This window comes from Pleurodeles waltl, chromosome 3_1 (assembly GCF_031143425.1).
Source record: "Pleurodeles waltl isolate 20211129_DDA chromosome 3_1, aPleWal1.hap1.20221129, whole genome shotgun sequence".
Taxonomy (NCBI): Eukaryota; Metazoa; Chordata; class Amphibia; order Caudata; family Salamandridae; genus Pleurodeles; species Pleurodeles waltl.
The window spans coordinates 1,299,523,037-1,299,543,213 of record NC_090440.1 but is presented as its reverse complement, the minus strand read 5'-3'; the positions used below and the strand labels follow the sequence as shown (position 1 = coordinate 1,299,543,213).

General features: G+C 44.2%; 1 protein-coding gene across 3 annotated transcripts in view; it reads right to left on the bottom strand.

The window, feature by feature from the left end:
- MUC13 (mucin 13, cell surface associated) overlaps window positions 1-18,561 on the bottom strand; it is a 648,793-nt gene extending 630,232 nt beyond the window's left edge. For 2 of the 3 annotated variants that reach the window (XM_069224633.1, XM_069224634.1), the window contains exon 1: window positions 18,460-18,561. In XM_069224633.1, the coding sequence (XP_069080734.1) occupies window positions 18,460-18,517 (58 nt within the window). In that variant the 5' untranslated portion in view covers window positions 18,518-18,561. The remainder of the gene's footprint in view (window positions 1-18,459) is intronic. The other variant, XM_069224636.1, reaches the window with a different exon arrangement.
- Window positions 18,562-20,177: the final 1,616 nt, after the last annotated feature.

Below are 20,177 nucleotides of genomic sequence, written 5' to 3'. Positions count from 1 at the left end.
TTCTGACCTTGTTTGCCCATTACTGTTCCAGTACTGCAGCCCACATACAACTCTGTCAGTGCACCTCAACCCTAACCTGCAGCCCCCCACTATTCAAATACCAGGAATTACACAGTGCTCTGTTTCTCATTCCCCACTACTGCCTTTCTGTTATTCCTGCACTGGGCTGGGAAACAACTCTGTCTATGCCCCCAATCCTGATCTGAAGCTCCCCAATACTGCTGTATTGGGGTTCACGTACAACTCTGCTAATGCACTTCATGCTGTTCTGCAGCGCCCCCTGCTGTTCCACACTCTGACTTCTGTTTGCAGACATGGAGGACCGAATTAAATCTATTCATAGCTGCCATCTTTATTTGGGAGGGCCTGTTTCACCTATCTCACTCCCTTCTTTCCTTTACTCTGTTTAGTCTCAATGTTTTCTTTTCTCCCCTACTTTTCTCTTTCCAGCTCTCAAAATCCACACGTTAACAATTTTGCTCTTTCTTTCAACTATTTATTTCTTCTCCTCTCTCTTTTTTTTATTTCCCTCTTTCTCTTCCTATCTCTTTCAAACTCACAAAAACTTGGTTATTTCTTTCCTTGTTTCGTTCCTCTCTTTTTTCTCAATCAGGCATTTATTCTTTCACTATTTTTTTCTCTTTCCTTAGTTCTTTCTTAGTCTTTTTTATTTGCTCTTTCCTTTGACTCGGCATGCGTCCTTCCACTTTTTTTTTAGCTCTTTCTTCCTTCTTTTCTCTGGTGTTTTTCTTATCTTCATCTGTTAATTCACATTTTGCTATACATCCCTTTTTTCCTGTCTGCATGTGGAAGCCCATGTTACTTGTCAGAACCCGAAGAGTCAAAGTGGTTTTCACATTCTGTGTCTGTGAGAAATGTGTCAGTACATACATGCCCTGGTTCTTTCGCTGTTTGTTTCTCTCACCAGCTCTCTTTTTTCTCAAATGTTCATTTTTCTCTTTCGTTTCACTCTTCTTTCATTATTTTTTTCCTCTTTATCTTTCATTTGCTAACTTCCTTCCTTTTTTTCTTTTGTCTCACATGTTTGCTCTTTTTCTTCTCTTAGTTGTGTTTTCATGCTCTTGTTTTTTCTTTCCCTTCTTTCTTTTACTTCTGTGCAACCCCTTCTCTTTCTTCCTTTTGTGTGTTGTGACCCTTTCACTTCTCTTTTTCTGCCCCATCTAATTTCTCTTCTGAATCCTATTTATCAATGGAGCAACCGGTGCAGTGGCATAGGGGCCTAGAGACCTACGAACCTCACTCAACTCTAATTACTGCTCTATTTTCCTTGCGAAATTCCAGACAACCATTTTTCTTTTTTGCTCCAGGGCCCATGACACTGTTACTACGCCTCTTGTCCTCTCCATCTTTACTCCCGACTCCCTCTTTCCTTTCACCCTCCAACCTATCCCAAATTATTTATTTTTTATGGTGTTTTGAGCATTATACGCTACTGTCAAAAGTGTATTTCTGATAAAGGTTTATATGATAATTGTATATATTTTAAGATAGAGGGACAGGGTAAATGGAAGTGCTTTAGCTAAATGCTGGGCCACTGGAACTTTATGGCAGGAAAAGATGAAATTATGAGGCAGGGTTGACCAATTTATGTGGCAAGAAAAGTCCAGTTGTAAATTTACAATGTTACAAGCTAAAATTCAAGAAAATGTGAGACCTACTGCATTGCAAATGCTTGTTTTACATTGTGTGTGCAGTCCATGGGATGTTTTCTTTCCTACCGACCACAATGGCAACTACCCTTTGACTTCCTGCTGCGGCGCTATGAGGCTCCAATAAATGGATTACTCAAAGTATGTCAGTGGACCTTTTCTTACAAGCTACACTAAACATCTTCTATCAGAAAATAATACAAAGCTGCAACCTATGGGTCCTGACAGGTCCAAATGTGCAGAAGCATACTTGCAATGTAACGCTCATTTCACCTGCAACCTACTAAGCCAGTTTGCATTCTGGATCTTGTAGTTTCAATCTTTTGTAGTATAGATAAACAGGATTCAAAGACCCTACTAGGCAAGAGGTGTTTAATTAAACAGTGCACATAAACTGTTCCATGACAGGGTAAAATCACTGATCCAGAAGTCATTTGTGATGTTGAGCCATGAGTGTATATGGCCGTTCACCAGTACCTGTGAAGTAACAGTAGATGTTGTAGCACCAAGGATAATGTACTGCATGGCTAATTACTTATAAGGTCCCAAAAGCGAGACCAATTGTATATGACAATGCTTGTTTTTAGTTTACTATTGTGACATGTTGAAACAGTTAAGAAACAAAAAACGCCAAACTGACTTTCAGTTCTGTCACAAAACCTGTGTACGCGTGCAGTGCGATGTACACTTGCCTATGTGTAACACGCCCTAGGCACACATCATGTAGGCATATGGCGGACATCTTTGGATGGTAAGAAAATACATTAATAGGTGGGTGTTTTGTGAATTCATATGTGTGACTACATCATAATGCATGCGCACATATGCATAGTAACCCATGCACACCCAGCGCGTCATGAGGCACCAGTTTTTAAATTAACATCAAAACACGGCTGATGGTCGGATCAGAACAGAAAAATAAAAATAAAGGCCCATATTTATACTCTGTTTGAGCCGAATTTACGTAATTTTTTTTACACAAATTCGGCGCAAACTTAACTCCATATTTATACTTTGGAGCTAGACCCTTCTAGCGCCAAATTAATGGAGTGAGAGTCATTTTTTTACAGTGGAAACCTACCTTGCGTTAATGATATGCAAGGTAGGCGTTCCCGGGCAAAAAATGACTCAAGGGCATTTGCGCCTTATTTATATTCCCGTGCACAAATGAAGCTCGGGAGGGAGGGCCTTAAAAAATGACTCTAAATCAGTTTAGTGCCATTTTTTAACACCTGGGTCAGGGCAGGCGTTAAGGGACCTGTGGACTCATTTCCATGGTCTCCAACCATGGAAGCAGTCCACAGGAGCCCTTCCCTGCCCCTCAGGGACACCCCTTGCCACCCTCGCCCACCCCTGGAGGACATGCATGGATGGAGGACCCATCTACTGTAAGTCCTGTTAGGTTTTGGTAAGTATTTTTTTTTTTAAGTGGCATAGGGGGGCCTAACTTGGGCCCCCTTACATGCCACTGTGCCCAATGGGCATGACCAGGGGACAGAAGTCCCCTGGACATGCCCATTGGGCAGGGGGTCATGACTCCTGTCTTTGCTAAGACAGGAGTCATTTTCATGGGTGTTGTGCGTCAAAAAATTATGCTAGTCAGGTTAGAGCCAATATTTTTGACTCTAACCTGACTTGCACTATTCTTTGGCGCACAACCCTCAGTCTTCCTTTCGCCTCTGCTACCCTGTTACTGTCATTTATTTTGACGCTAACCAGGCCGCAGCGCCGGCTACCATCATTCCATAAATAAGGCGCCCGGCTGGCGCTTTGGAATGGCGGTAGCCCGCATTAAACTTTTTGACGCAAATCTGCGCTAGGGCAGATTTGCACCAAAAAGTATAAATATGGGCAAAAGTGCGTGGAAATAAGCATAACAAGAAAAGTGTTGTTTGGTGGTACTTCGCAGCTGCGTGGTCATGAAAAATAGAAGGAAATCACGGGAGCAGAATGGGGATAAGCAGGAGAGAAGTGGAGAGCCGCGGACAAGTGAGGGAGCAGAGAGGAAAGGGCAGCCTGTGTATTTGCAATTGCGAGGGTGTTTCCTCTGCAAAATGATGTGGGCTGATGCCAACCCTGATGAGCATTCAGGTAAATTATAGTAACCAGTGTTTGAAAGGGAGAGTCCAAAAGCATCTTTCTGTATCTGTATGTTTATGTATATCAACAGAACATTTTATTGTCAAAGAAAGTGTGAATTTGTTAGAAAGAGACCCCAACAGTGGCCTTGCATTTTAAGCTTACCACTTTTCATACAGTATTCTATATGTATTAGTTGTTCATTCAAATTACCATCGTATAAAGTGATGAAAGAAATCACCAAAGATTGATGCAACAATAGTTGGTGATTTCTTGCAGAACTTTATATTAACTTTATGTATGTGCGGTGTGTGTTGTGCGATGACAATAGCTCTAGCCAGACAGCTAAGCTGTTTGTAGTCCAGACTTAAAAAGGGAATCTGTACCCATGAAAGACACTTAGGTAGGACACATGTGGCTCCGGTGGGACACTAAGGACAAAATATAATTTTCAATTATAGTTCTCTGCATTTCGTTTTGGACTTCTGGGTACAGTCTACGGAGTACTATGACACTTGAAAAACGTCTCTCATGCATGCCCCTTTTGTCTGCACAGCAAGCAAGGATGGGGTTGCGCACCAGTTAGATTGATTAATTCCCAGGTCAGAGCAAAGGGATACAAATAAAAAGAATTGGAAAGACATTGAAAAAGATGTGTTGTTCAATAACAATCAAAAGGTAACTCTGATTACTGACTTCTTTGTTAAAAAGTTTCAACCCTACTGCGACAGACCCGTCACCCACCTTCCTAGGTCGGTAAATTGAATATATTTAAAATGCTTACCAATATTATGTATTTACAACACTTATGAATGCAGAATTGTGGTATAAAGCACAATATAAAATGAATATTGGCAAAGCCATATAGCCTAGCCTATTTCAGGTGTGTATTATTTGTTATACACTACTGTAGTAGCTAGACCTTGTTGTGTGATATGTTTGGAACCACCAAAACAACACTCTCACAGACACAAAAAATGCAAAGATACAGATGCACATGGTCAATAAACAAAGAGGTGCACATTCATTTATTCACTTTTCAACATACAGGGCGGCACATATTGGCATATGCAGGCACATGAATGAATGGGTTGATGGCTGAGCAGTTGGATAAATGGGTTAATAGATAGATGTCTGTAGGCGGATACCAAAGCCAATGGGGCTGGTTGATAGATGCATATGAGATTACATCTAGATGAGCAAAGTGGAGTGCTTGAGTGATAGTTAACTGTAAGGGTGAATGAATAGGTCAATGGTGTTATGAGTGGATGGATGCAGTAGTAAACAGTTGAGTCCATACGTGGCTAAATGTGAGTAAATGGCTAAACATTCCTGTAGATCCAAAGGGCTTTGAAAAAGATTTTCAACTTTTATTCACAACCCAATTAAATCTCCACATACATATACATCTTAGCTGTAAAACGTTCAAACTCCATTAATGTGATACCCACATTGTAATTCCACAGATGCAAAAATGTATATCAATCTAGTACAAAGAGAAGCACAATCTAAAGTTCAATGAATACAAAGATTCAAATGTCCAAAACATACTCAATATTGGCCATCCAGTTCTAAAACAATATAGATAGGCAGCCAGTAGGTTTCATTGCTTTAAATACTATGGAACTTCTTTAGGGCAAAAGTATCTGATGTTTTTTTATGGCAAAGTCTGTTATCCATCCCATGTTTCAATTGTCGCTGTACTTTTGGTGATTCGTCACATAATAATGACACAACCTTCCTTTTTAAGTGTTTTTCTTTTGTAGATTGATTACCTCCTTCATGTCAAAAATGACATAAGACGTTCTTTTCTCTTTTTCTAGAGTGTAGTTGACATCCTATCTAGAAAAGTTGTGAACATTTATGAAGCAATTTGTCAGAAAAGGGTTTTCTCATTGAACTTTGCATTGTGCAGTCTTTAGATGAAGATTGGTGCGCTTTTGCTTCCCATGGGTGCGGTAGTACGCACAACACATGAGCACCAGGAGGATGAGCATCCAAGGATAAATTGATATTCAGGACCAATCAGAGATGTGCTTGTTCTTTCCTTCCCAAACACAGGTGGTGCGTGGACTCCAGGAATAGGATCTGGCCTAGGTCTAACCTTTTGAAAGCCTCTCAGTAGTCATTTATCCTTTCCTGGGAATCCCAAAGATAAGGACGAGGTGGGCTCACTCACATAATGTGACATGCTTCATCATCCACCACCTCGCCCCCTCCTGGTCAGACAGTGCTACCAGGATGGACAAGACCTCAAGTGGGAATATCAATGTGTAACTAAATCTATTAATGCAGCACTTCAAACCCTACTATAGGGCAAAAATGGAATTAACTACACATACGTCATGCCTTGAAACTCACTGAGAGGCCCACTGAGGGCGAGATGATTGTTAATCAGGTGGACAATATGGAGTAGTTTTAGTTGCAGTGCCAGACCCCATAAAGATAGGTGTGATGTCTGAAACACGTAGGGGAATGTATTGCAGAGTAACTATATTGGATTTGGTTGTGTTTTACCTTTAAAATGTGAACGAACGCAAGTGCAGCTCTGCTTTGGGGCATTTTGGATGGAAGTTCATACCGGCTGCCTGGCCGGAGAGACTGCACCACCGCAAAATGGAATGCGGGTCTAGCTCGGCGTTTCATTGGAGCCAAATAAGAATGTTCTGTGGGAACATAGATATGTGACTAAATCCATTACTGTGGCACATCAACACCTACTATGGGGTGAAAATGGAATTAACTACATATACCGTCATGCATTGAAACTCACTGAGAGGCCCACTGAGGACGAGATGATTGTTAATTAGGTTGGCAATACGGAGTAGTTTAGTTGCAGTGCCAGACCCCATGAAGAAGGATGTGATGTCCGAAATGCATCGGGGAATGTATTGCAGTGACCACATTGGATTTGGTTGTGTTTTACCATTAAAATTTGACGTAACGCAAGTGCATCTCAGCTTTATGGCATTTTGGATGGAAATATATATATAAGGTAACTATAATTCACGCCCTTGCCAGCACATGTTATTGCAAACGTTGTAGTGATATCAAAGATGCCATACAAGATCTCATCAATGACATAATATGTGGAGTAATTAGCTGTGCATGGCAAAGGCATGAGTTATAGTTACCTTAGGGCGCAAGTTAAAGCTACTTGAAAGAACTATAACTGCTGAATTTGTGGAAATTCACACATTTTTGTGAATATTGCACGCAGTGACACAAAATTATATCAAACCTACAATTTGCCCTAAAACACACCTATTTCACATCCCTGGGGTCAGGTTACCTTCACCCTGACCCCTTATGACACTTTAAATTTCAATTTTCACCCCCGGGGACAATGTCCCATGAAATAAAATAGCAGTCGCAACTCTCTAGTCAGGTTATGGTCATGCTTCCTTTCGCACGTGTATTCGCCAAAATGTGTGAATTTCGCCATTAATTGTTGACGGAAATATGCAAATGTTTTTGCCCTTAAATATCTCCTAAACTACTGATTGGATTTACACAAAATAACAAAAAGCATAATCTGCATACTGGCAGCTAGCTTTCTGCCAAATTTGATGAAATTACTCCCAGTGGTTCGAAACTTTTTATACCCCCCTCTTTTTGGCCCCCGCTTGACGGATCAACCCAAAACTTCCCGTGCACAACAATCACTGGGCCACATTTGCTCATCGCCCTCCACGCCGGTACGGAACAGCTTCAGAGAGCCTATATATACTGTTGAGGTGAGCTCTCTTTGTTGGACGTAGAGCCGACAAATTAACAGGGAGAGTCGAGCCAGAACCATGCCTTGAAAATAGTTGGCATCCACACCTTGCGACGAACAGCATGTGAAAATAGCTTTAAAAAGGTATTTGTTCAACACGCAGAAGTTTTTCCTCTTGATTATTTTTGCACAGTGCTCGCCCTGGAGTCTGATATTGGAAGGTACACTTGCATGTGATAACGAGGGAAAACGAGGCTCTGTAAGTGAAATATTAAAGCTGGGCTCATTCTCAGCTCAAGAGTCAGAGAGGTTCTCGAGCTGAGACAGAGCCAGGCATCTAGCGGTCGCATCATCTGGCTTTTCTTCCCCTATTTGGACATGACTGGGATAGGGAAGGTGTAGTACACAGGAGCTGCATCTCGGCACAGGGCGAGGACGAAGCACTGGCAGCACTTGGTCACCCACAGCCAGCACATCTGAGATGATGGATGCAGGGGACTCTAATTGAAGTGATGCACTGAGACTGCCAAACACATCTAAGAGCACACTGAGCAGTGCTTAATTTGTGAATAAAAAAGTGCTGGGCCCAAAGCCCTCCTCTTAAATACCTGGCTGCTGCAATTAAATGTGGGAACACCTAATACTGAGGCAGTGTGATCCTGAAGCCATCTCGGGCCTCTTCAGTCCATTTAAAGCCACTTCCTGCCCCTTCAGCTTACTCTTGCAGCTTCCTGCTTTCTCCCATTGTGACACTTTTTCATTTTTCTCTTCCTCCATCTTTCTCACATGTGTCTTTTGCTTGCAGTAAATGCTTAAGGCAGAAAAATAAGTGCTGGCCCTCAAAAATAAGTGACGGACAGCTCAAAGTGAGGCATCTGGAGTGTCAGACGGATCGAAGGCCATCCAAAAATGAGGAAAGCAGTTCAAAAGTGGTCAGGGGAGAAGAATAACAGGGAGACAGTAACACAGGGGGTGGATGGAGAAGTACAGGAGGGAGACACCTGTAAAACGCATGCACTCTCCTGTAGTAATTAAATAGAAAGAAAAAAGATGTTCCTTAAAAGAGAAAAGTGTCAAGGCACAAGCTGCAGATGTGGGACAAAAACAAGATGGACAAGCCAGGCCTGCAAATAAGGAGCAAACAAAAGAGAGTGACATTAAGGCCCATACTTATGGAACCTTAGCATCGCCTTAGCGCCATTTCTTTTGCCTGTAAAGAGGAGCTAACATAATTCCATATTTATATTTTGACGTTAGACCCGACTATATTTTCATTGGACCTTAATCATACCGTTTAGTATATCTGTGCAATACCACTGCAACGTGCAAATGATAATCCTCAGTAATTGCTATATAATGAAACTTACTTATAATATACAGACAGCCACCCAACAGAAGAGCTTTAAGTACAATACCTATAGTTTTTACTCAGTGGATTTCTGACTGTTGTGGAAATTGGTGTTCAGATTAAACTAAGTTGAGGAACACATTATGTACTGATCTGAATAAGGAGGGCCTCTATCTAGAGTGGCACAGTCAGTGAAAAATGATGGGTTTTTGCCAGTGCTTAGACATTTTGAAAGCATTGCTCTCATCACTTTTTGTATGACTGAACTAAAGTTGTCAGATGTAACGTAATTGCAGCGCTTTACTGTGAGAAGGTAGCCCCTTTCTAGCCTTGTTACCCCCACTTTTGGCCTGTTTGTGAGTGTATGTCAGGGTGTTTGTCACTGTTTTCACTGTCTCACTGGGATCCTGATAGCCAGGCCTCAGTGCTCATAGTGAAAACACTATGGTTTCAGTATGATTGTTATGTGTCACTGGGATCCTGCTGGTCAGGACCCCAGTGCTCATAGGTTTGTGGCCTATATGTATGTGTCACTGGGACCCTGTCACACAGGGCCCCAGTGCTCATAGGTGTGCATGTATATGTTCCCTGTGTGGTGCCTAACTGTCTCACTGAGGCTCTGCTAACCAGAACCTCAGTGGTTATGCTCTCTCATTATTTTCAAATTGTCACTAACAGGCTAGTGACCAATTTTACCAATTTACATTGGCTTACTGGAACACCCTTATAATTCCCTAGTATATGGTACTGAGGTACCCAGGGTATTGGGGTTCCAGGAGATCCCTATGGGCTGCAGCATTTCTTTTGCCACCCATAGGGAGCCCTGACAATCCTTACACAGGCCTGCCACTGCAGCCTGAGTGAAATAACGTCCACGTTATTTCACAGCCATTTTACACTGCACTTAAGTAACTTATAAGTCACCTATATGTCTAACCTTTACCTGGTAAAGGTTAGGTGCAAAGTTACTTAGTGTGAGGGCACCCTGGCACTAGCCAAGGTGCCCCCACATTGTTCAGAGCCAATTCCCTGAACTTTGTGAGTGCGGGGACACCATTACACGCGTGCACTACATATAGGTCACTACCTATATGTAGCTTCACAATGGTAACTCCGAATATGGCCATGTAACATGTCTATGATCATGGAATTGCCCCCTCTATGCCATCCTAGCATAGTTTGCACAATCCCATGATCCCAGTGGTCTGTAGCACAGACCCTGGTACTGACAAACTGCCCTTACCGGGGTTTCACTGCAGCTGCTGCTGCTGCCAACCCCTCAGACAGGCATCTGCCCTCCTGGGGTCCAGCCAGGCCTGGCCCAGGATGGCAGAACAAAGAACTTCCTCTGAGAGAGGGTGTGACACCCTCGCCCTTTGGAAAATGGTGTGAAGGCAGGGGAGGAGTAGCCTCCCCCAGCCTCTGGAAATGCTTTGTTGGGCACAGAGGTGCCCAATTCTGCATAAGCCAGTCTACACCGGTTCAGGGACCCCTTAGCCCCTGCTCTGGCGCGAAACTGGACAAAGGAAAGGGGAGTGACCACTCCCCTGACCTGCACCTCCCCTGGGAGGTGTCCAGAGCTCCTCCAGTGTGCTCCAGACCTCTGCCATCTTGGAAACAGAGGTGCTGCTGGCACACTGGACTGCTCTGAGTGGCCAGTGCCACCAGGTGACGTCAGAGACTCCTGCTGATAGGCTCCTTCAGGTGTTAGTAGCCTTTCCTCTCTCCTAGGTAGCCAAACCCTCTTTTCTGGCTATTTAGGGTCTCTGTCTCTGGGGAAACTTTAGATAACGAATGCATGAGCTCAGCCGAGTTCCTCTGCATCTCCCTCTTCACCTTCTGATAAGGAATCGACCGCTGACCGCGCTGGAAGCCTGCAAACCTGCAACATAGTAGCAAAGACGACTACTGCAACTCTGTAACGCTGATCCTGCCGCCTTCTCGACTGTTTTCCTGCTTGTGCATGCTGTGGGGGTAGTCTGCCTCCTCTCTGCACCAGAAGCTCCGAAGAAATCTCCCGTGGGTCGACGAAATCTTCCCCCTGCAACCGCAGGCACCAAAAAGCTGCATTACCGGTCCCTTGGGTCTCCTCTCAGCACGACGAGCGAGGTCCCTCGAATCCAGCGACACCGTCCAAGTGACCCCCACAGTCCAGTGACTCTTCAGCCCAAGTTTGGTGGAGGTAAGTCCTTGCCTCACCTCGCTGGGCTGCATTGCTGGGAACCGCGACTTTGCAAGCTACTCCGGCCCCTGTGCACTTCCGGCGGAAATCCTTCGTGCACAGCCAAGCCTGGGTCCACGGCACTCTAACCTGCATTGCACGACTTTCTAAGTTGGTCTCCGGCGACGTGGGACTCCTTTGTGCAACTTCGGCGAGCACCGTTTCATGCATCCTTGTAGTGCCTGTTTCTGGCACTTCTCCGGGTGCTACCTGCTTCAGTGAGGGTTCTTTGTCTTGCTCGACGTCCCCTCTCTCTGCAGGTCCAATTTGCGACCTCCTGGTCCCTCCTGGGCCCCAGCAGTGTCCAAAAACGCCAAACGCACGATTTGCGTATAGCAAGGCTTGTTGGCGTCCATCCGGCGGGAAAACACTTCTGCACGACTCTCCAAGGCGTGGGGGATCCATCCTCCAAAGGGGAAGTCTCTAGCCCTTGTCGTTCCTGCAGTATTCACAGTTCTTCAGCCTAGTAAGAGCTTCTTTGCACCAACCGCTGGCATTTCTTGGGCATCTGCCCATCTCCGAGCTGCTTGTGACTTTTGGACTTGGTCCCCTTGTTCCACAGGTACCCTCAGTCAGGAATCCATCGTTGTTGCATTGCTGATTTGTGTTTTCCTTGCATTTTCCCTCTAACACGACTATTTTGTCCTTAGGGGAACTTTAGTGCACTTTGCACTCACTTTTCAGGGTCTTGGGGAGGGTTATTTTTCTAACTCTCACTATTTTCTAATAGTCCCAGCGACCCTCTACAAGGTCACATAGGTTTGGGGTCCATTCGTGGTTCACATTCCACTTTTGGAGTATATGGTTTGTGTTGCCCCTATCCCTATGTTTCCCCATTGCATCCTATTGTAACTATACATTGTTTGCACTGTTTTCTAAGACTATACTGCATATTTTTGCTATTGTGTATATATATCTTGTGTATATTTCCTATCCTCTCACTGAGGGTACACTCTAAGATACTTTGGCATATTGTCATAAAAATAAAGTACCTTTATTTTTAGTATAACTGTGTATTGTGTTTTCTTATGATATTGTGCATATGACACTAAGTGGTACTGTAGTAGCTTCACACGTCTCCTAGTTCAGCCTGAGCTGCTTTGCTAAGCTACCATTATCTATCAGCCTAAGCTGCTAGACACCCTATACACTAATAAGGGATAACTGGGCCTGGTGCAAGGTGCAAGTACCCCTTGGTACTCACTACAAGCCAGTCCAGCCTCCTACATTTACTTTTAGCTTTCCTCTCTCTTGTGTTCCCCCATCCCAAGGCTGTCCCACTTCTGTTCAGAAGGGCCAAGCCATGTCTGATTTTCAGAATGTCACAGGAGATACATTCAATTGAAATGAGTCTTTAGCACAAACTTATAAGACCTCCTTTTTAGGATGTTTTTGGTAACAGGTGCTGTTGGGTCCATCCGAATTGCGAGAGATGCAGTAACTGTTGATCTGAAGATTTTCAATTGGGACCTGGCCTACAGAAAGCAAACTAGAACTTCAGGTAAAAAAAACAGGAAAAAAGAGGAGTAATTTCTTAGAGAACCCTCAAGGTACACTTCTTTGAGATCCAGGATATAGCCCAAGGAGTTACTGATACCCCATCAGCAACAAGGGTGGGGAAGAATACTAGACGAGAGTCGGGCACTCAAATTAGGCCCTTAATAGGCCCTTAAGGTCAATTGTATACATAATAAGTTGTTGTCCTAAAAATGTGGCACGTTTCCAACTCTTGTGGACTTTTGTTGAACAGTCCTGCATTATCACAACACACATGTCCTCTTGGGCTAGAGCCAAGGAGGGCACTTTTTAATACGCTCTAATTTTAGCATAACTGCCTCTTAAAATAGATACTTCTGTTTTCTAAATCAGAGAAAAAACGTTTTATCTTGACACATTTAAATTAATATGTTTATTTTTCTGGACATTTTATTGCAATATTTTGCTAACACTTTAATAAGCACAACCCTTCATTATGAATTTTCACGAACGCAATCTATGAAATCAGAACTGTAAAGAGCAACCACAATTATTTGTCATGGTTACCATCCGCTCCTCAACTCAGCCTTTGCTCCTTAGTTTATTTATATCTTGGGCTAGGTTAGACTTTGGCGCGTCCACTCTGCTGCCAGATCGCGTCTAGCATTCTACACCGAGTTGCGAAATCCCGATAAAATCCATCAAAGCTGGGATACTAGTTGATCAACGAGCAGTATCAGTTGTTGTAGCTTAAATACATTGGAAACGTTGCTGGTTGGTGCTGGGAGAAAAAAATCTCTGAGTATTTTATTTGTGTTTTTTTCAGATTTTGGCTGATCATTCAAAGATTATTGGCCGAGTTAAATGGGTTTCAGTAAAACAACATTTATTTTGTGGTGTACTTTTGTGCTAGAGGAAACAAATCTGCATCGTAGGTCTCGTTTATGAGTGCCTTTTTAAATTGCAACGTCTGCCCAAACTCCTGTTTGTGCAAGGATTACAGTAATAAGTGGTGTGATAAACTGTGCATCCTCTGGATTTTGCCCTATTATAATTTAAACAGCTCAAATGTAGACCTTTATTACAAGTGATGCAACAATTTCCAGTATGTGCCTTAACTCCTGTTACTGCAAATATCAGAAATATTAACTTTGCTGTTTTTATCGCATCGTATATTTACAGGGAACAATAAAATCCACACTCCAAATTAAATTTCGGTAGGTCAAACCTGCAAGAATTTGAAGTGAGGACAAGGCCCAAAAAAATCTTGGACATGCAGATTTCTGCATATTAGGCCACACTTAATGGGCAAAATGTGTAAGCTGCGATACTTATTGTAGGAGGCTGGCCTGGCTTGTAGTGGGTACCAAAGGTACTTTACACCATGTGCCAGGTACAGTTATTCCTTATTAGTAGAATAGGCTCTAGCTGATAGAAGGTAGCTATGGCAAAGCAGCTTAGGCTGAACTAGGAGACATGCAAATCTCCTACTATACCACTTATATCATATGCACAATATCATAAGAAAACACAATACACAGAGTTACTAAAAATAAAGGTACTTTATTTTTATGACAATATGCCAAAAGTATCTCAGTGAGTACCCTCAGGTAGAAGGTAAGTAATATACACAAGTTATATGTTAACAAACCCAAAACAGGTAAGTAAGAGTCAGAAAAGTAATGCAAACAGTGTAGAATTACAATAGGATACAATAGGCAAACATAGGTCTAGGGGCAACTCAAACCATATACTCCAAAAGTGGAATGCGAATCACGAATGGACCCCAGACCTATGGGAGCTTGTAGACGGTCGCTGGGACTGTAAGAAAACAGTCAGGGTGTCCAAGATACCCCACCCCAAGACCCTGAAAAGTAGGAGTAAAGTACGCCTACTACCCCAAAAGAGCACAATAGTCGTGATAGGGGGATTCTGCAAGAACCACAAACACCAGCAGTGCACTGAAAACGGATTCCTGGACCTGAGGACCTGCAAAGCAAGAGGACCAAGTCCAATAGTCACGACAGTGTCCGGGGGGGCAGGAGCCCAGAAAACCCCGGATGAAGGTGCAAGGAAGCTGCCTCTGGATGGAAGAAGCTTGGATTTCTGCAAGAACAAAGAGGACTAGGAACTTCTCCTTTGGAAGAAAGATGTCCCACGTCGTGATGAAGGTTGCAGAAGTGTTCCCACGCAGAAAAACCGCAAACAAGCCTTGGTAGCTGCAAGGGTTGCGGTAGAGGTGTTTGGGTGCTGCTGAGGACCAGGAAAGACCAGGATGTCGCCCCTTGGAGGAGGAGACAGAGGGGGCACTCAGCAACTCAGAGAGCCCTCGCAGAAGCAGGCAGCACCCGCAGAAGTACCTGAACAGGCACTTGGAAAATTTGTGAGCCAGAGTCCATGCAGAGTTACAAAAGAGGGTCCCACGATGTCGGAGGCCAACTCAGCGGGTTGAGCACTGCAGGACGGAGTGCTGGGGACCCAGGCTAGGCTGTGCATGAAGGAAATCCTGGAAGAGTGCACAGAAGCAGGAGCAGCTGCATATCACGCAGTTCACAAGTTTGCAAACTAGCGTGGGGAGGCAAGGACTTACTCCCACCAAACTAGGACTGAAGAGTCACTGGACTGTGGGAGTAACTTGGACAGAGTTCCTGTGTTCCAGGGACCACGCTCGTTAGGATGAGAGGGGACCCAAAGGACCGGTGATGCAGTCTTTTGGTGCCTGCGTTAGCAGGGGGAAGATTCCGTCGACCCACTGGAGATTTCTTCAGAGCTTCTGGTGCAGGGTGAAGGCAGGCTACCCCCAGAGCATACACCACCTGGAAACAGTCGAGAAAGCAGGCAGGATGAGGCACTACAATGTTGCTGGTAGTCATCTTGCTACTTTGTTGCTCTTTTGCAGGCGACCTGGAGCAGTCAGCTGTCGATCCTTGGTAGAAGTCGAAGAGGGAGATGCAGAGGAACTCTGGTGAGCTCTTGCATTCGTTATCTGAAGAATTCCCCAAAGCAGAGACCCTAAATAGCCAGAAAAGGAGCTTTGGCTAACAAGAAAGGAGGGTTGGCTACCAAGAAAGGTAAGAGCCTATCAGAGGGGGTCTCTGACGTCACCTGCTGGCACTGGCCACTCAGAGCAGTCCAGTGTGCCCCCAACACCTCTGTTTCCAAGATGGCAGAGGTCTGGGACACACTGGAGGAGCTCTGGGCAACTCCCCTGGGAGGTACTGGTCAGGGGAGTGGTCACTCCTCTTTCCTTTGTCCAGTTCCGCGCCAGAGCAGGGTTGGGGGATCCCTGAACCGGTGTAGACTGGCTTATGCAGAGATGGGCAGCATCTGTGCCCATCAAAGCATGTCCAGAGGCTGGGGGAGGCTACACTTCCCCAGCCCTTCACACCTATTTCCAAAGGGAGAGGGTGTAACACCCTCTCTCTGAGGAAATCATTTGTTCAGCCTTTCTGGGCCAGGGCTGCCTGGACCCCAGGGGGGCAGAATCCTGCCTGAGGGGTTGGCAGCAGCAGCAGCTGCAGTGGAAACCCCAGAAAGGCAGTTTGGCAGTACCCGGGTTCTGTGCTAGAGACCCGGGGGATCATGGAACTGTCCCCCCAATACCAGAATGGTATTGGGGTGACAATTCCATGATCTTAGACATGTTACATGGCCTTGTTCGGAGTTACCATTGTGACGCTACACATAGGTAGTGACCTAAGTATAGTGCACGCGTGTAATGGTGTCCCCGCACTCACAAAGTCCGGAGAATTTGCCCTGAACGATGTGGGGGCACCTTGGCTAGTGCCAGGGTGCCCACACACTAAGTAACTTGGCACCCAACCTTCACCAGGTGAAGGTTAGACATATAGGTGACTTATAAGTTACTTATGTGCAGTGAAAAATGGCTATGAAATAACGTGGACGTTATTTCACTCAGGCTGCAGTGGCAGGCCTGTGTAAGAATTGTCAGAGCTCCCTACGGGTGGCAAAAGAAATGCTGAAGCCCATAGGGATCTCCTGGAACCCCAATACCCTGGGTACCTAAGCACCATATACAAGGGAATTATATGGGTGTACCAGTGTGCCAATGTGAATTGGTAAATTTAGTCACTAGTATGCAGTGACAAATTTAGAAAGCAGAGAGAGCATAAACACTGAGGTTCTGGTTAGCAGAGCCTCAGTGATACAGTTAGGCACCACACAGGGAACACATACAGGGCACATACTATGAGCACTGGGGCCCTGCCTGGCACGGTCCCAGTGACACAAGGACTAAAACAACATACATAAAGTGAAATATGGGGGTAACATGCCAGGCAAGATGGTACTTTCCTACACTTATCTGATCCAATACATTTCACACAGCTTGGTGCTGAATTTAATCAAATCAAATAATATTATAATTGCACCTAAAATCGGACAACATACACAGAGGGCCTTGGTCAGGAAAAACATTTGCAAAGAACCGAAATACACATGTTATGCCCCTTTTTAGAGATAGACTCATAACTGTTGCTATTTATCACATTCGAGCAGTTGGGTATCAAATTTTGCCCAATGCAATAAACAGCACCAAATCCACTTTGGCACTTCTAATCGAGGTCTTAGTATCCACACCAGTTAACCAGCCAAAGTGATGTCGAAGATGGACATGTTCACCCACTTATGTGACTCAAGCTTTTGACTATCGGTGTGAGTGATGGCATGCCGATATACCACTAAAATGTTGCTGCGGGAATGGACTGCTGGTGTTCTTCAGCTTAGGGTTACCAAACGACTATGTATCATCAGGAACAACTTATTCCATCCTTAGGGCTGTATTCCACACAGTGCCCCGGGTACGCGACAGGCCTGTGTATCCACGTTCTGATCTTCTGGGGCACTATAGAATTACAGAATGGGACACTGACACTTTTGTGCCCCCTTCCGTAATACAAATACTGAAAGTGATGCCTTAGGAGGACGTTCTCTCGTTTGTATGGGGGGATACCAAATGAGAGAAAAAGTGCCTCTGTGCCAGTGTCAGTGGACACCCTGAGTTATTCCCCTGAAGCAGGTGCATCACTCACTACACCCACCTGTAGGGTGAAGGCAGGTGTATCACTTGCTACATCCACCTGTAGGGGAATCTCTACCCGCTTTGAAGTGCACAGTGAAGGATGGAGCTCGGCAGCTCTGTCTTTCAGTAAAGTGCTGTCTCTTGAGTGTACAGCTGCTCTTGGGCTCAGCTCACTCATTGAAATAGGGTGCACCGTCCTTGATTTCACCAGGTAGGCCTGTGTGAAGATGCACTATGTCACACATTGCCCTGCATTCTTAGACTTGTAGTCCTGGTTTACCTCGGTTGGAATGGTACTCCAAATTACAGTGGTTGGTAGAGGGAAAAGCTGGACTGAACTAAGATGTCTTAAGATGATATGGATGCGTCTGGTAATCTTACAGTTTTTACAGTGTGAGCTATAAAAGGTGTTGGATCTAAATTACAGCCTTATTAATTACCTCTGGACTATTTTGCCTAGTCTCTTGAGAACAAAGCAGTTTCCAGCCCCCCCAGGCATCTGTTTTTGGCCTCGAAGAAAATTTGAACCAATGGTCCCTGTTTCATTTGTGAAACTGACCTTTCTCCAGCAAGACCTGTAATACGGTGTGATATAGGGCCTGATTTAAAGTCTGGCAGAGAGGTTACTCTGTTATTAATTAATGTATTTATTGACTGCAAGGGGCGTCTTGGCGCTCGGAACAACCAGCAGCAAAACAGAATCTGAAGGTTTTTGTCATCACTGGGTTTGAAGAAGCAATTTCAATTAGGCCTGTATCATAGAACTTAAACGAGTGCCCACGTCATAGCTTCCCTCAAAAAGAAGGCATGGCAAGATAATAATTTACAGAAGCATGACTTTCTGGCTGACTTTACCAATATTCTACCCTTGGCTGACAGAATTATTTTTAAAAAACAGGTACTTACTTTGGTCAGTTGAAACGAAGAGACCGAATAAAAGTGGCAAGAAGATGAGCCCCTTCATTGTGGCTGTTGCTGAGTCCCGGGTTACACTGATCTGAGCTCTCTCTCAGGTTAACTTGCTTTAACCACATCATAAAAAGTACAAAGTTCACTGTGCTACTAACGTCATGGGTTGAGTACCAATGACAATTACTGTTCACAACTTCCTCGTCTGCTTTTAATATCTCACCACCCCTCCCGTAAGGCATCTATCTGCCGGCCGCTCCTCACCATTGCACATTAGCGTTTCTCTGAAGTACTTCAACAGCTGTGAAGGGCGGAGGCACACGGTGCTCAGTAACCACTGGAAAGTTCCTGCTTCGTTCCATGTTTTTAGTTGTGGGAGGTGTATGGCAGTCGCAATCACAAATACTAGATCTTCTCTCACCATAGGTGATTCACTTGTTATGTATGGCTGTTATTGAGCACCAGTGATGTGAATACCAGATCCTAAATCTCGTTATTCCCTGCTATGATGAAGCAGCAGTTGTTTTCCACTGTTGCTATGTCATTTCAGAAATCCACACTGCCCTGACAAAGCTCACTGACCGCTTGTCCGTGCAGCGCTAGACAGCACAGCTTTGGGGGAATGTGAGGGAGCCACAAAGGGGGTGCGGTGGGTCGTTGCAGGCCAAGTATGCTTTTTAATAGTCGGGACAGGGAGGCGAGGCCTGTTATATTTGGCTCCCCCTTACACCTCTGGCCGTGTGTAAGCAGTTACAAATCAGGGAAGATTATTTTGGGACCATACGTGACAAAATTATAGGTGGGTAAAAAGTAAATAACGGATGTTTTTACCTCGAGATTCTGAGTGAGGTTATATGCATTTTGAGCTTCACTCTCGTTATGTATGTGATGTCACTTAGAACTCCTTGGTGAAAAACATCCCCTTCTATAATTTTATACTTCAGCAATAAAACATAATTAATCTTTAAGGTGATATTGAAAAATAAATGCTAGTCCTTTTGGTTAATATGACACAGACCTGCTGTAAATGCCATGCAATACTGTGCGGCTCCACGGATACATGTTCCCTCTGTGCGGATGGACTATACATATTGTTATGAGTAATAAGGCATAATTTCATATTTTTTAAGTGGGTCAGTGGTGTTTGAAGGGCAGCTAGTGCAAGCAAATAAAGTGGGTCCCTTATTGGTATTGATTATTAAAAAACAGCAATAATCTGGACTCATTCAGCCCCCCACACATTGCTGTTGACTGAGAAAAGTTTTTTTTGCATCTGTGTTGATATTCTAGCAGTCACGTTGGTCAGTAATATTTGCCATGTGTTTTCCCTTCTCAGGTTCTCATTATGAGTTGCTCGGTAATTGGGTCTCAAATCCTGCGCCCAGAAAATCAGGTCTGTAGCTGGAGCTCAATATTGGGAGTGCTGGACCTCTGTAATAACAACATAAAAGTATGATGGAGAGGTGTACATCTAGAAAACATGCAAAAAAGCAGTAGGATTTTAAACACACAATTCATTTTCCTTTGTCTAATGGGCAACAACATAGAATAAAACTAGGGGGCAGATATACGAAACATCTGTTTTGCAATTTCTAAATTGCGATTTTTAGCAAATCGCAATGAACAGACACTGGCCGCACTCAAATTGCAACTCAGAAATGTGTCGCAAAATAGGAAATCCCTATTTTTGATTCCAAAATTTGTCGCAAATAGTG